The 14,206-nt window shown below is 45.9% G+C and overlaps 1 protein-coding gene across 2 annotated transcripts in view; it reads right to left on the minus strand.

Moving 5' to 3' along the window:
* Positions 1-2,473: 2,473 nt before the first annotated feature.
* Positions 2,474-14,206, minus strand: part of DDX3X (DEAD-box helicase 3 X-linked) — a 63,094-nt gene continuing 51,361 nt past the window's right edge. For both annotated transcript variants that reach the window (XM_068269851.1, XM_068269852.1), the window contains one exon: positions 2,474-4,948. In XM_068269851.1, coding sequence (XP_068125952.1) covers positions 4,866-4,948 — 83 coding nt within the window. In that variant the 3' untranslated portion in view covers positions 2,474-4,865. The remainder of the gene's footprint in view (positions 4,949-14,206) is intronic.

Below are 14,206 nucleotides of genomic sequence, written 5' to 3' on the forward strand. Positions count from 1 at the left end.
GGAGCCCCCAGGGGCAGTTTAGGGACTAATCTAAAAAAATAGCGCTGACAGATAGTGACGGAGTGATTGATGGGCGATTAGAGGAGAGAACAGATGTAAACCATGCACTTGGGAAGTGATCAGACGGCAGGTCTGCGGACGATCTGAGGGTGTGGGTGGGTGACCAGATGCCCGCAAGGGGCAGGTTAGGGTCTGATCTGATGGGTAGCAGTGACAGGTGTTGACGGGGGGGATTGACAGGTGATCAGTGGATGATTATAGGGGAGGATAGATGTATACAGTACACAGGGGGGTCTGGGGGGTGATCAGGAGCCCCCAGGGGGCAGTTTAGGACCTAATCTCAAAAATAGCGTTGACAGATAGTGACAGGGAGTGATTGATGGGCGATTAGGGGGGTGATTGGGTGTAAACAGGGGTCTGAGGGGCGATCAGGGGGCAGATCAGTGTGCTTGGGTGCAGACAGGGAGGGCTGCAGCCTGCCCTGGTGGTCCCTCGATCACTGGGACCACCAGGGCAGGAGGCAGCCTGTATATATTACAAAGCGTATTATACGCTTCTAACGCGGCGATCGAAGGGTCAATAATCCGCCGACGCTGCCGAACGGCCGGCGGGTTGACGTCAAGGTTGGGCAGAGCCTATTGCCGTCGGATGCACGCGCATCACAGCACGCGATCCCCGGCCCGGAAGAGTCCGAGGACCCGACGCCAATTGGCGTTGTGGTCCTGGGCATGCCACTGTGCCGCCGCACTTTGGCATGGTGCGGTCGGCAAGTGGTTAAACAATACCAGCTGCCTGGAAGGTCCTGGTGGTCTATTTGGCTGCAGTAGTGTCTTAATCACACCAGAAACAAGCATGCAGATAATCTTGTCAGATTTGACAATATAAATACCTGATCTGCTGCATGCTTCTCCAGGGTCTAAGGCTAAATGTATTAGAGGCGGAGAATCAGCAGGATAGCCAGGCAACTGGTATTGTTTAAAAGGAAATATGGTAGCCTCTATACAGTTGTATAGACTGTGCAGATCTGAACCTGGAACTGTTGCACTGTTTCTGCAATAAGATTGTATTTTGTCCTATTCCTTCTTGGCACTGGTGCTTTTCACATTCAATAAAGTTAATTGTGGTAACCCCAAAATTGGCCTTTGACTATGGTGGTAATAGAATGAATATCAACTATGAATTCTGTAAAGCATGATGGCAGATATTGGCACATACATAAAAATTCAATAAAGTAGAAATGCTGGCAAAGGGCTGGATTAAGTAGGGAAACAGAACACAGTTTAAGCTTTAGTCACATCTTCCTTTTTCTCTTCCAGTTATGAGTGGTCTTGTCACCGAAACAGGCAAACAGTTAAAATAGACCGATTTTAACCCTTCAGTTTTTATTCCAGAGAGCTTTGGGGCATTGTACATCGTGTGTGCATTGCAATGCAACAATCCTTCCAATGCAGAATGGCTGCCTTTCATAGAGACGAATGGCAAACATATGGAGGCTGCATACAGTAGCACACTAGAGCAAGTGTGACAGGAGTTAAAACAATGGGTCCTTTTTGTACACTGTCCAAAGCGCACTTTGAATGCATAAGCTTTTAGAGTGTGAAAGCAGCTTTGCTTTTACAGTACTGAAGTGTCCCACTGCATGAAACAGGAAGGTAGGCCAAATAGTAACTGGAAATCCGGGAGGGTGGGGGGGCGGCAGTACCGATTGTAACTTAGGATTTGTAAAACCCACTTCGGGTTCTATTAGCACACATAGGCTGGGTCTGCATATAATGCCCAGCCTCTAAGTATATACAGTTCTGCCCAGGTCCCTCCTGCGCTCTGCTGTGCCCCAAAAATAAAACCACCCTGCTAGCAACATGCAGTGTGTCGCTAGCAAGCTGTTTATATGTAAACTCACTCTACCCCGCCTCCTCTATATCGCCACTCCCCACCTGCATCCCTTCCCTCCAATCAGTGAGGAGGGAAGGGCCACAGGCGGCGTGCAGCAGAGTGTGACAGTTTACATGTAAACCGCTTGTTAGCGGACACTGTCACGGCGGTTTTATTTTGGGGGCACAGCAGAGTGCGGGGAGGGGGCGGGGAGCCTGGGGAAAACTATATAGTAACAGAGGCTGGGCATTATATGCAGATCCAGCCTCTGTGCGCTAATAGGATTTGTAAAACCCACCTCAGGTTTTCTTTAGTCGCAAATAACCCTTGGCTACAGCTTTAGTGTGAGTCTAGAGAAAAAAAAAAAAAGTATGAGCCATTGGGAATCAGCGAAGTAGTGCAGATTATTTTACTGCATAGTGCAACAAACCAGGTTTGCCAGTCACCAAACACCACCTCAGGTTCTTGGAATTACAATCTCTACAAAGGCTCAAGATGTCAACCAAATAACCTGCAAAGTATAAGCACCTCAGCGTCAGTTCAGCTGCCCATAAATCAGAATTTTACAATCTAGAACATTAAAGAAAATACAGAGGAAGACTTATCTGCCATTCAACTTTATTTTAATAAAATCAGTAATGCACAGCACATGCAGTGCCAAGCACCTAACTAGTACAATAAGCAATTACTAATCTAGAGCGACTTGAGAGTCAATCTTGACATTTAGCAAGTTTGAATCTGTTCTATATATAAATTTTGTTGAACCTCATTTTATAGTAGGTATTGCCAAAATTTACTTGCCAATATGTAATCATTGAAGACACAAGTCACTGATTTTTACCAGTATGACAGAGATAACCACATGTTTGAGGATTGCAATGTGCCAGACATTCACTGAAATAAAAATAACCACACAACTAAACAAAACTCACGCAACAAACATCTGAGAATCTGGACACTTCACATCAGTGTTTTGAAGTGTTTCATTAATATCTTAAGACAAGTGTATCAAAACCTTGGCATGTTTAATTTTAAATTGCCAATTTAATTACACCAGAAACGTTACGGCTGGTCAGCCATTACCGGGTCTGCTTAATTTGACTTAAGAGTTTAATATGACTTAACATTAAAAGCTCACACTACCCCGAAATATAATTTCACGCATACGTTGACATTCAACATTCAAGTGCCAGTGTTTTTGTACTGTCTTTTGGTCAAGTTTCTTTAAGCTTTCAAAGAATCACTTAGGCTTACAAAAATAAATATTTGTCAAAATGTTCAATAAATATTACACAAAACTAGCAGCAAAAAGTATCTAGAAATCCATTGTGTGCAAAATAGTTTGCTTCCCCTTTCTACCACTCCCATGGTCCCAAAAAGTCTCAATCTTGCCCTAGACTAAGCAGTGTTTTTGCCATCGCAGAGACAAAAATAAAAGATTTGAAGGACACGTACACAAGACTTATATAAAAATTCTTTGAATGTGCAATAAAAGAAGTTTTGTAGAAAGTTATGGGCAAAAATGTACAAGGGCCATCTATATTTTAAATAGCACCATAACAATGACCTCAATACTGTCAAGTGCACCTACAAAAAAATTTAGAGCAAGGCACAAAAACACTTGTAAAATCTATTGCACGTTAGATTTTTTTCAATTCCTATGCCACAGTTGTTTTAATTCAGTTGCATATAACAATCAGAATTGAAGGTGGCAGAGGCATAATAGTTGGGTATTACTCTTTGGCCATATTTAGCATTGACATACTAAATACAATGGAAACCTATGCAACTAAAACTGACTAAACTGCACACGTTAGCAGATCGTACACCTTGTGCAGTCATGTACATTTTTCCACCGTTGATCTTAACGAGTTAAATTTACTCATCTGGAGCCATTTTACAAAGTCTACTGTAAGCCAAGTACGTTTAATAACCTTTCAACGCAGCCTGAACAGAGTAATGTGAATCTGCATTAAAATAAAGCCTGCTGCATAATTCGTCCTGTTCATACCCTCTTGACCAAAAAACATTAACACTAGCATGCGTTAATAGACCAAAATCAGCCAGGCCTGTCAATGAACCACATACTGCTGTGGTTAGCCATTCTGCCATTTTTTCCCTAATGACAGGCATAAATAAATTTAAATGATGATGCCTCCTACAAACTATTTCAAGTTTCAGATAGCTGAACGTTCCCTGTAATGTTTGGCCCATTATTGACTAGCTCACAAGTATAACTGTTCTGCCTAAACATTGTTGAATTGCTGTATTGCATTCTCTGAAAACAGTGCTTCATGTGCATGAACAAGGCTCATACACAAGTGACTGGAATGGCTTATTGAAAAGACTTCAGGTTCTAAGTACCTTTCCAGGATAGAGTGAGCAAATCAGAACATAACCTTGTACAGTTAGCCACATTAGGAAACTGATATGCTTAAAGATTTTTTAACATTGTAGCAATGTTAAAAAAAGGTGGCAATGTTAAAAGGCCCAATGCAGGCTTACTGCACAAGTTCATTTTTAACTTGAAATATTTATGAATGGATGAAACTATACCTGTTTTGAGTTGTATCACACCTGTGTGCCAAGGTTTGATTTCGCCCAAGTTCAATAAATTTATTCTTTCTAAACAATTTATATCTTGAGCAATACTGAGCCAACAGGACATCAAAATAAAAAGTTGTCTAAAGTTAAAGGCACAGTACATTAACAAACAAATTATCCTCAGTCAAAATAAATGCAGTTGCTGGGAAGGGTGGATTTGGGAATTAATCCAAAAAACTACAGCAATGAAATCTTCCAACACTTTCAAAAGCAGGGCTTTTCCTAAAAGCTTTTCTTCATGGCCCAGTGCTCCCTTGAAAAGAAAAATTCAGTGGAGAATCACAGCTGGTAATGTACAAGTTCTTGAAGCTACACAAGGTATAGTCTGGCTAAGTTACATGTGGTTTCCATAAGCTTGTCTGGTTGAGTCATTTTTACTGCAGACAAAGTTAGTTGCCCCACCAGTCAACTTGTGAACTTCCACCGTAGTTTCCGCCATAGCCATCACTGTTGTAGAAGCCACCATATCCACCTATTGAGAGTAAAAGTGTAAATAAGTTAAGCAGCATTCCTTGTAAAGAAACTGCATTTCTGCACACACTTGAAATCTACTGTGTTGTGAACTTCGCACCACAGTAGATTTCATCTGTTTTATGGCTGGAATGCATTTTATTTTGTGAATAGAAAAAGTATTAACTTAAGAGAAACCTGAACTCTGAGGGCTAAGGAAAGTGACATTTTTAAACATTGCATATTGCCCGGCTGTCCTGCTGAACCAGTTTAATACACAGCCATAGACCCTGAACAAGCTGGCCAATCAGGTGTTTATGACTGAAGTCAGACTATTAACTGCATGCTTGTTTCAAGTGGGGATTCAGAAACTACTGCAGCTATAGAGATCAGGACTGCCAGGCAACTGGTATTGTGTAAAAGAATATACCCATGTCAGCCTCCATATCCCTCTCAGTAGGAGTACTTTAACATTAGTCCTAACAAATTCATTCAAAACAATTTGCATTCGAAATAAATGCATTCTACATCGCTTGTTTAACCACTTGAGGACTGCAGTGCTAAACCCCCCAGGCCATTTTTAGTAATGTGTGGCACTGCAGCTTTAAGACTAAGCTGCAGATCCGCACAACAGCACACAAGTGATCCCCCCCCCCCCCCCTTTTCTCCCCACCAACAGAGCTCTCTGTTGGAGGGGTCTGATCGCCCCACCCATGTTTATTTTTTTAAATAAATATTGTTTTTATTAAAAAAAAACCTGTTTCTTTAATTATCATCCCTCCCTCTCCACAGCCAGCCAATTATGGCGATCGGCTGTCATAGGCTTATGCCTATGAGAGTCGTTCGCTCTCTTGTCCCCCAGGGGGACAGCCGTGTCACATGGCTGTCCCCAGTGCAGCGCTGCACAGAGTAAATAGTGGCTGTCCCCAGTGCAGCGCTGCACAGAGTAAATAGACAGCGTGATCGCCGTCTAACAGTCTCCCGAGCGGCAATCGCCAATCGGAGACTGAAGAGGGGGCGGAGCTTCGCCCCCCCCCCCCCCCCCCCCCCCCCCCCCCCCCCCCCAAGTAGGAGATGGGCGCACGCTGTGCGCCCAATCTACTGCAAAACAGAGCCCCAGGACTTTACGCCAATTGGCGTTAGGCGGTCCTGGGGCTGCCGCCACGGCCAAGCCCATTGGCATGACGCAGTCGGCAGAAGGTTAAAGGGAACCTTAACTGAGAAGAATATGGATGTTTCCTTGTATTTACCAGTTGCCTGGCATTCCTGCTGATCTTTTGTTGCAGTGGTGTCTGACTCCCACACCTGAAACAAGCATGCAGCCTATTCAGTTCTGACTTCAGTCAGAGCACATGATCTGCATGCTTGTTGAGGGGCTGCGGCCAAAAGTATTTGAGACACAGAATCAGCAGGAGAGTGAGGCAACTAGTGAGTGAGGGAACTAATAAAAGTCAGGCAACTAGGTAAAAGCCATAGCCTCAGTTTATGTTCCCTTTAAAAAACCAAATGGCCTATAATGATTACTACACAGTCCATACTTAAAGCTAAACTAAAGCCATCTTTAGTTTAAAAGATATACCCACTTTGAAATATATGCTTACAGGACAACTGTAGTGAGTAGAATATGGAGGCTGCCATATTTATTTCCTTTAAACAATAGCAGTTGCCCGGCAGTCGTCCTGATCCATTTAGCTGCAGTAGTGTGCCAGATCAGACAAGCTTGTTTCTGGTTTGCAATGTCAGAAATGCCTGATCTGCATAAGCTTGTTCAGGGTCTATGGCTAAAAATAAATAAAAAAAAAAAAAATATTTGCAGCTCAGGATAGCCAGGAAACTAGTACTGAAAAAAAAAAAAAAAGTGGTAACATGCAAGGCAGCCTCCATATCCCTCTTATTAGAGTTGTCCTTGGGGGTGTGGGGTCACAAGGACAAGTTTGAGAAACTGTGGTATAGGATCCAAAGGCTTCCCTTGTAAGCAAGCAAGTTTTTGTACCTCAAGTTCACCTTGTACTTCCTGGGTTTTGGCTTTGCTTCTCATTGGAGGAAGCAAGCAGACAGGGAGCATCAGGGAGCCTGTAATGGGAGGCGGCAATGCGGAGGAGGCTGGTTGACAAAACTGCTAGCGACAAGCAGATTGTTGCTAGGCTGGCTATATGTGGGGGGTTCTGGCGGGCAGCAGAGGAATGCTGCCAGATCATTCTAGAGGAATGCGGCCAGATCAAAGAGTTTGCCCATCCCTGGTCTAAGGATTAGGTAATTTAGCTCACTACAGGCCATTTATTCACCACTACAGATACTTTAACCACCTCCAGAACACCTGATGCCGATCAGCGTCGGGAGGTGGCAGCCCCAGGACCACCTAACTGCGTCAAGTCCTGGAGCGGGATGTTGCAGGAGATAGCCGATGCATGCGCATCTCCGCTTCAGTCCCCCAGCAGTGACCACCACTAGGAGACTGTTAGATCTATTTACATTGTACAGCGCTGCTATCAGTAAGCCTGCAGCCGTGTCACCTATAGAAGCTCAAGGGCAATTTGCTATCATAGGCTAATGCCTATAACAGTGATCGCTGTCATTGCCTATAAAAAAAAAACTAGGCAAATAAAAAAAAAAACTGCACGAGCGATCAGAGCCCATCAACATACAGCTCTTTTGGTGGGAAGAAGGGGGGGGGGGGGGGGAATTCATGTGTTGCGTGGTATGGGTCTACAGCAAGCTTTTAAAGCCGCAGAGAACAAAATTGTAATAAACCGCCTGGTAACGAGGGGGCCTATGGTCCTGAAGTGGTTAAGGGGTTTAAACCCAGTTTTCCCTTGGCGAAAAAGTTTTCCTCCAAAGCTCCAGGTCTGTGGCCACCTTCAGTCTGTTGCAATGGCAGGGCCCACATTTTTGATACTTAAAGGAATACTATCGATGTATGCATTTATTTTTAAATGCTGTATGTTGTAGCACACATTAGGGCAAGTACTAGGAGCAATTTGATTCCTCACACAGCTGTTCCTCTCAGCTGTAAAATCCTCGTCAGTTTTGGATACAAAATGTATCTAATACTGAGCTCCCAGAGGGCTAGACCATATCTGCACAGGGGAGTTGCTATCAACTCCTCAGTTTATAGTTATCACCTTGCTGAAAGAATCTTGTTGATATGGTGGTAAGGGGTTAAAGATTCTAGCAATGTGTGTTTATTATCTTTGCTTCTCTTGACTGATAAAGATACTAATAATGCTAATTGTAGACAGTGGTCTGCCCCTCTCAGCAGCTTGTAAAGTGGATGCAGCCTGGAGTGAATCACCTCAAGCAGGCAGCCAGTCTGAGTGCAAACACAGACTTGTGGTATAGCTATATTCCAGCAATATTCCAGCTCATTTAGTTACCTGTTACCGCCTCAGATCAGCCTATTTCTCCTCATGTCTGCTGCATGCTGTGAGTGACAGTGAAATATATTTGTGAGCTGTGTGACAGAGTAACCAAGCAGCTCAGGGTGACCCAAACTACTATGAGCTGTGTGAGAAATGAATTTTTAAGCAGGGATAGCGAGAGAGAGACCTGGGTGAATAAATAAAGTGCCCCTAGCACTAGTGGTAATGTGTACACTAATAGAGTATTAAAAAAAAAAAGTTGTTTCAATCGATAGTATTCCTTTAAGGCCACGCTACTCTATCCCATTGCAAGTTATAAATGAAACGTCCTACTGCAGAGGCATCCGATACAGCGAGTACTGCTCCCTTACAGGTCATTTGTATACCAGGAGAAGTACTTTGAGGCGCTGAGAGCCATCACTGGACTACATTTCTAATTAAATCACACAAACCAGATTAGCCAGTTTATTTCCCAGTCTAACAAAATATTCCACATAAAAATCTGTTATGGTAAAAAGTCTAGGTCAGTCAAAAAAACATTTTTGAAGTAGGTACACCTGGGCATTGCATGTACTGTAAAAACAGAATCTCAGGGGAAAAGTTGCATGCGTTACAAAGTACCACGCAATTACAGTGTTCTCCCCAGAGCCTTTTAACTGGGCGGAGTGCCCTGCTGGTGGTCAGTCCCCACCCAGCTGCTGTGATCACTAATCCCTGTCTACGGCATATTTGCCGTCCTCCACACTCATCCAGCACAAGTGCGCAGCGGCTGTGGCATTGGAGCTGGCCGCTGTCACTCTGATACAATCTCCGCCCTCCTCCTCAGCTCCTGACATTACAAGCCAGACCGCGGGAGCTTTGAAGAGGTCGTGGCACACAGAAAGAGCCGAGACAATGTGGGCTTCCTGTGTTCCCTCTGAGTCACTGATCAGCCCGAGCAGGGCAGAGAACGGGCTCTCCTCCTGTCTTCCCATCATGCAGGAATTCTCAGCACGTGCTCCAGCCTCCCCCGATAAGAGCTCAGAGCACATAGAGAACAGTGTGTTGCAGCGCTCGTTCATGCCGGGGAGAGCAGCAGCAGGGCAGATGGTTATCTGATAGCAGTAATGGGCCCCCAGCAAAGGAATCCTTATGACTCAGATGCCCTCTCTCAAGACAGGTATTAGTAAGCTTTGAAGCTAGCTACTGCTTCCCTTCCCCCACTGCTCTGCCCGGAGACGTTACATAGCTAGCTGTCCTGGACATCAGTCTGCAGACTTCCTGCAGTGTGCACTCACATTTTCTTTTCTGCATTAGTCTGTTTCTCACTCTCCCTCTTACACATTTCCGTCTCTCACACACTTTCTCCCTCTTTTCTTTCCCCGTTCCCAGTCCTTTTCACACACACTCTGTCCCTCAAAGATAATCCATCTCCCAGACTCACACCTATTCCTCTTCCCTTCAGTTTGTATTCACCTTTTTCTACTCAACCCCCCTCTGTCCTCTATATATTGTATTTCCTGTATACAGTATGTATTTCTGCTTACCAGTACTTGATTTTGTTTAAAGAGAGTGAAGCGAGAATAAATCTCGCTTCAGACCTCATAGATAGCAGGGGCATGTGTGCCCCTGCTAAAACGCCGCTATCCCGCGGCTTAACGGGGGTCCCTTCACCCCAAATGCCCTCCGTACAGCGGGGGAGCGCTTCCGCATTGGGGCAGGGCTAACCGCCGCAGCCCTGCCCCACGCGCATCTGTCAGACACGTATCTCCGCCTCTCCCCCACCCCTCAGTCTTCCTTCACTGAGAGGGGCGGGGGAGAGGCGGCGATGCGCGTCTGATAGACGCGACTAGAGGCAGGGCTGCAGCAGTTAGCCCTGCCTCCAGGAAAAGAAGGTCTACGACCAAGGTTTGCGGGGGTGGGTTTGGGGGTGAAGGGCCCCCTGTTTAGCCGCGGGATAGCGGCGTTTTAGCAGGGGCACACATGCCCCTGCTAACTATGAGCTCTGAAGCGAGATTTATTCTCGCTTTAGAGTCTCTTTAAGGGCCCTGCCGGGAACGCGAACCCGCGGCGGAGCAATATTTGCCGCGATTTTGCTATGCAGTGCATAGCAAAATCGCGGCCGCGAACGTCTGGGAATCGCCGGTAATTGCGATTCAGCAATCGATAGCGTTCAGCGTGAACGCTAGCGATTGCTAGTGGAAAAGGGCCCTAAGGGTAGAAGCCACAGCAGAAACCCCCAAGCACTTTTATGTTCCTTTGTAGTGCATGTTGATTAGCATAGACAAACAAGCATGTCTACACTGGGTTTACTACTATGTCAGCCAAAATTATTGTGAGACTTTTTGAATGAGATAACAAAACAGTCTGTGGGGATGTGTGGTTTTGGCCCTAAATTTGTCACCCTGTCCACAGCCCCTTTCTGGTATTAATCCGGCTTTGGCAGCACTTTATCTGATTGCCCATCAAAACAGCACCACTCAGTGCAAGATGCCTCTTTCTCCATTAGCATCATTTAAGGTGGCCATACACTGGCCCGATTCGCGGCCGTTTCGACAGCAGATTCGATCCTGGGATCGAATCTGCTGCCAATCGTTCGTGCTAAACGCACCCGCCGATCCGATTTCCTCCCGAAATCGGATCGGTCCGTCGATCGCGCCGTGCGGGAAATTACCCTCGATCGCCCGCGTGTAAGGAGCGCGTCGCTAGCGGCAGCCGATCCGGTATACATTACCTGACGCTGGCTCCCGGGTGTCTTCTCAGCGCTGCACCGCTCTGTTCCGGCTCCATCCCGGCGCTTCCTGTGTCACTGCAGTGACCAGGAAGTTCAAATAGAGGGCGCTCTATTTGAACTTCCTGGTCACGGAGTGACACAGGAAGCGCCGGGATGGAGCAAGAACAGAGCGGTGCAGCGCGGAGAAGACGCTCGGGAGCCAGCATCAGGTAATGTATACGGGGGGGGGGGGGGGGCACAGGCGGCAGGAGCAGCTCAACAGATTGTGATCGGTTTCAGGCTGAAATCGATTCACAATCTGTTTGCAGTAAAGGCAGCCATACGATCCCTCTCTGATCAGATTCGATCAGATAGGGATCTGTCAGCTGGTCGATCTAATGGCAAATCGACCAGTGTATGGCTACCTTTAGTGTAATCCTCTACCCATATCAGCAGTGGCTAGCGTGACTGCCTCACCAGGTAACAACCAGCGTGCTCCACCTACTCTTCTCCCCAGCAAGCAGCACCCAGCATGATCCTCCATCTCGATTCTCACCTAGTTGTAGCAGACATCACCCTCCTTCCCCACCCATGGTGACCTTAAAGGGAACCAGAGAGGAAGGATAGGGAAAAATAGGAAAAAGGTTTTATACATCCACCTGGGGCTTCCTCCAGCCCCATAAGCCTGGATCGCTCCCACGCCGCAATCCTCCCCTTTCTGTATCGCCGGTACCGGGCTCCGTCACTTCCGGCGTACGCGACCAATTGTCCGCATGACAGGGGCTCCCTCCATACCCTTACGCATGCGGCTGCGTAGTTTGCAGCCGCACGCGTAGGTATATGGAGGGAGCCCCTGTGATACAAACAATTGGCCGCGTCCGCCAGCCGACTCGCGGAAATGACAAGACCCAGTACCGGCAGATCCAGGCAGCGGAGGACGTGGCGTGGGAGCGATCCAGGCTTATGGGGCTGGAGGAAGCCCCAGGTATGTATAAAACCTTTCCCCCATTGTCTGGTTCCCTTTAATTTCCCACCCGGCTACTTTTTCATGCCACCCGGCTGGAAAAAAATTCTGGGGAGAACACAAATAATGACTTAAAGTTACTTTTATTCAGGCAGGGAACACACTTGACTGTCTGCGTTTTCTGCACAGAAAACTGAGAACTCATGGTAATCAATGTGCTAGTGCACACTTACTGTGGTGTTCGCACGCAGAACAAACAAGAACAAAAAAAAAAACTGACATTCTGCATGATGACTCTGCACATTTTGCCAGTTTCCTCTATCATTTACATCAGCTGCTGTAAAAAAAGTTCACATTTTCCTGCATGGAAACACTTGGTATGCAGAAAAACGCGCGCGGAAAACTGAAAGACAAGTGTTCCCTGCCTCCACCAGCAAGTAATTTTTTGACAGGAAATGACATAGGTGTCTCCCAAAAGATAAGACGATGTACAAGAGGCTGTGTGTGTGTGTGTGTGTGTGTGTGTGTGTGTGTGTGTGTGTGTGTGTGTGTGTGTGTGTGGGGGGGGGGGGGGGGGGGGGGGGGTACTCAGCTTTTATATATTTACATTTGAGCAAAAAGTGTCCAGTCCAAAGTTATTCACACTCTTCACAAACTGTCACTGTGGAAAAATCTATACCATTCCAAATAGTCCAAGCTGTTCTAAAGCATCCTAATTACTGATTCATTGTGAGCTGCTGTTTTAATCAACTCAACAGGTAAAAAACAGCAGCTCTCTGCAGTTGGTTTGTGGACAGTCATGGCTAGGACAAAGGAGCTCCGGTGAGGACCTGCGGCTACGTATTGTGGCTGCTCACAAGTCATGAGAGGGCTACAAGGCCATTTCTAAAGGTTTTCCAGTTCTAATGGTTCTGGTGCAAAGTAGTATTAAAAAAATACAAGATGCTCTGCACTGTGGAAAATCTCAGAGGATGTAGTCGGAAGCCAAAAGTGACACCTGTGCTGGCCAGGAGGATAGTGAGAGAGGTGATAAAGAATCCAAGGACCACCACCAAGGCCATCCTGGTAAATCTGGGCTCTGCTGGTGGCAATGTCTCAATGCAGACTAACGGACACTGTGCTCAGCTGGTTTGCACGGATGCAGACCAAGGAGCACGACATCTCCAGATATGGCACACAAAATCTCGCTTGGCCTTTGCAAATGCTCATCTGGACAAAGAAGAAGAAGACTTCTGGTCTTCTGTGTTATGGTCAGATGAAACAAAAATTGAATTGTTTGGTCACGTTTCCTTCATTTGGTGTAAAAAAGGAGAAGCCTTCAACCCAAAGAACACCATCCCCACTGTCAAACATGGTGGTGGGAGCCTAAAACTTTGGGGGTGTTTTTCAGTCAATGGACCAGGGAGCCTAATCGCAGTTAACAGCACCATGAAAAGAGAGCAATGTATGGAGGATTCTCAATGACAATCAGGCAGTCTGCATTGAATCTTGGCGTTGGGCACCAGTGGACACTTCAGCATGACAATGAACCAAAACACATACCAAAAGTTGTGAAGAAATGGTTAGCAGACAACAATATTAATGTTTTGGAGTGGCCCCGCCAGAGTCCTGACTTGAATCGAATTGAGAATCAGTGGAGGGAGCCAAACATTAAGGTGATGGCAACAAGACCCTCAAAACTGAAAGATCTTGAGCTCATTGCTAAAGATAAATGGGCAAAATTACCTGTGGAGACATGCAAAAAGCTGGTCTGAAATTATAGGAAGTGTTTGATTGCTGTAATAGCAAATAAAGGCTTTTCTACAGATTATTGACAAGGGTATGAATAATCTGACAGGAAACTTTTTGCTCAAATGTAAAAGCTGAGAAATGTTTTTTTCCCCACAATGCCTCTTGTAAATCTTATCTTTTGGGAGACCCATGTCATTTCCTGTCAACAAATTACCATATCTTTTGGACCACAAGACGCACCTAGGTTTAGAGGACAAAAACCAGGGGAAAAAAAAAAAATAAACCTGGTGCATCCATGGTGCAGGGGCATCTTGTGGATCTTCTCACCTCCCCAATTTATATGTCCCCCTTGTGTCACTTTGTCCCATTTGTACCTTTAGTGTCTCCCTTGTGACCTGTCTCTCCCCTCCCCCCCCAGTGTCCTAAATGCAGCCTTGTCCTCTTAGGTGGCCCCTGTGTCTTCTAAAGCAGGGATGTGGAGTCAGAGCAATTTAGGGTACCTGGAGTCTGAGTTGAAAAAAAATGCACCGACTC

This window comes from Hyperolius riggenbachi, chromosome 2 (assembly GCF_040937935.1).
Source record: "Hyperolius riggenbachi isolate aHypRig1 chromosome 2, aHypRig1.pri, whole genome shotgun sequence".
Lineage (NCBI taxonomy): Eukaryota > Metazoa > Chordata > Amphibia > Anura > Hyperoliidae > Hyperolius > Hyperolius riggenbachi.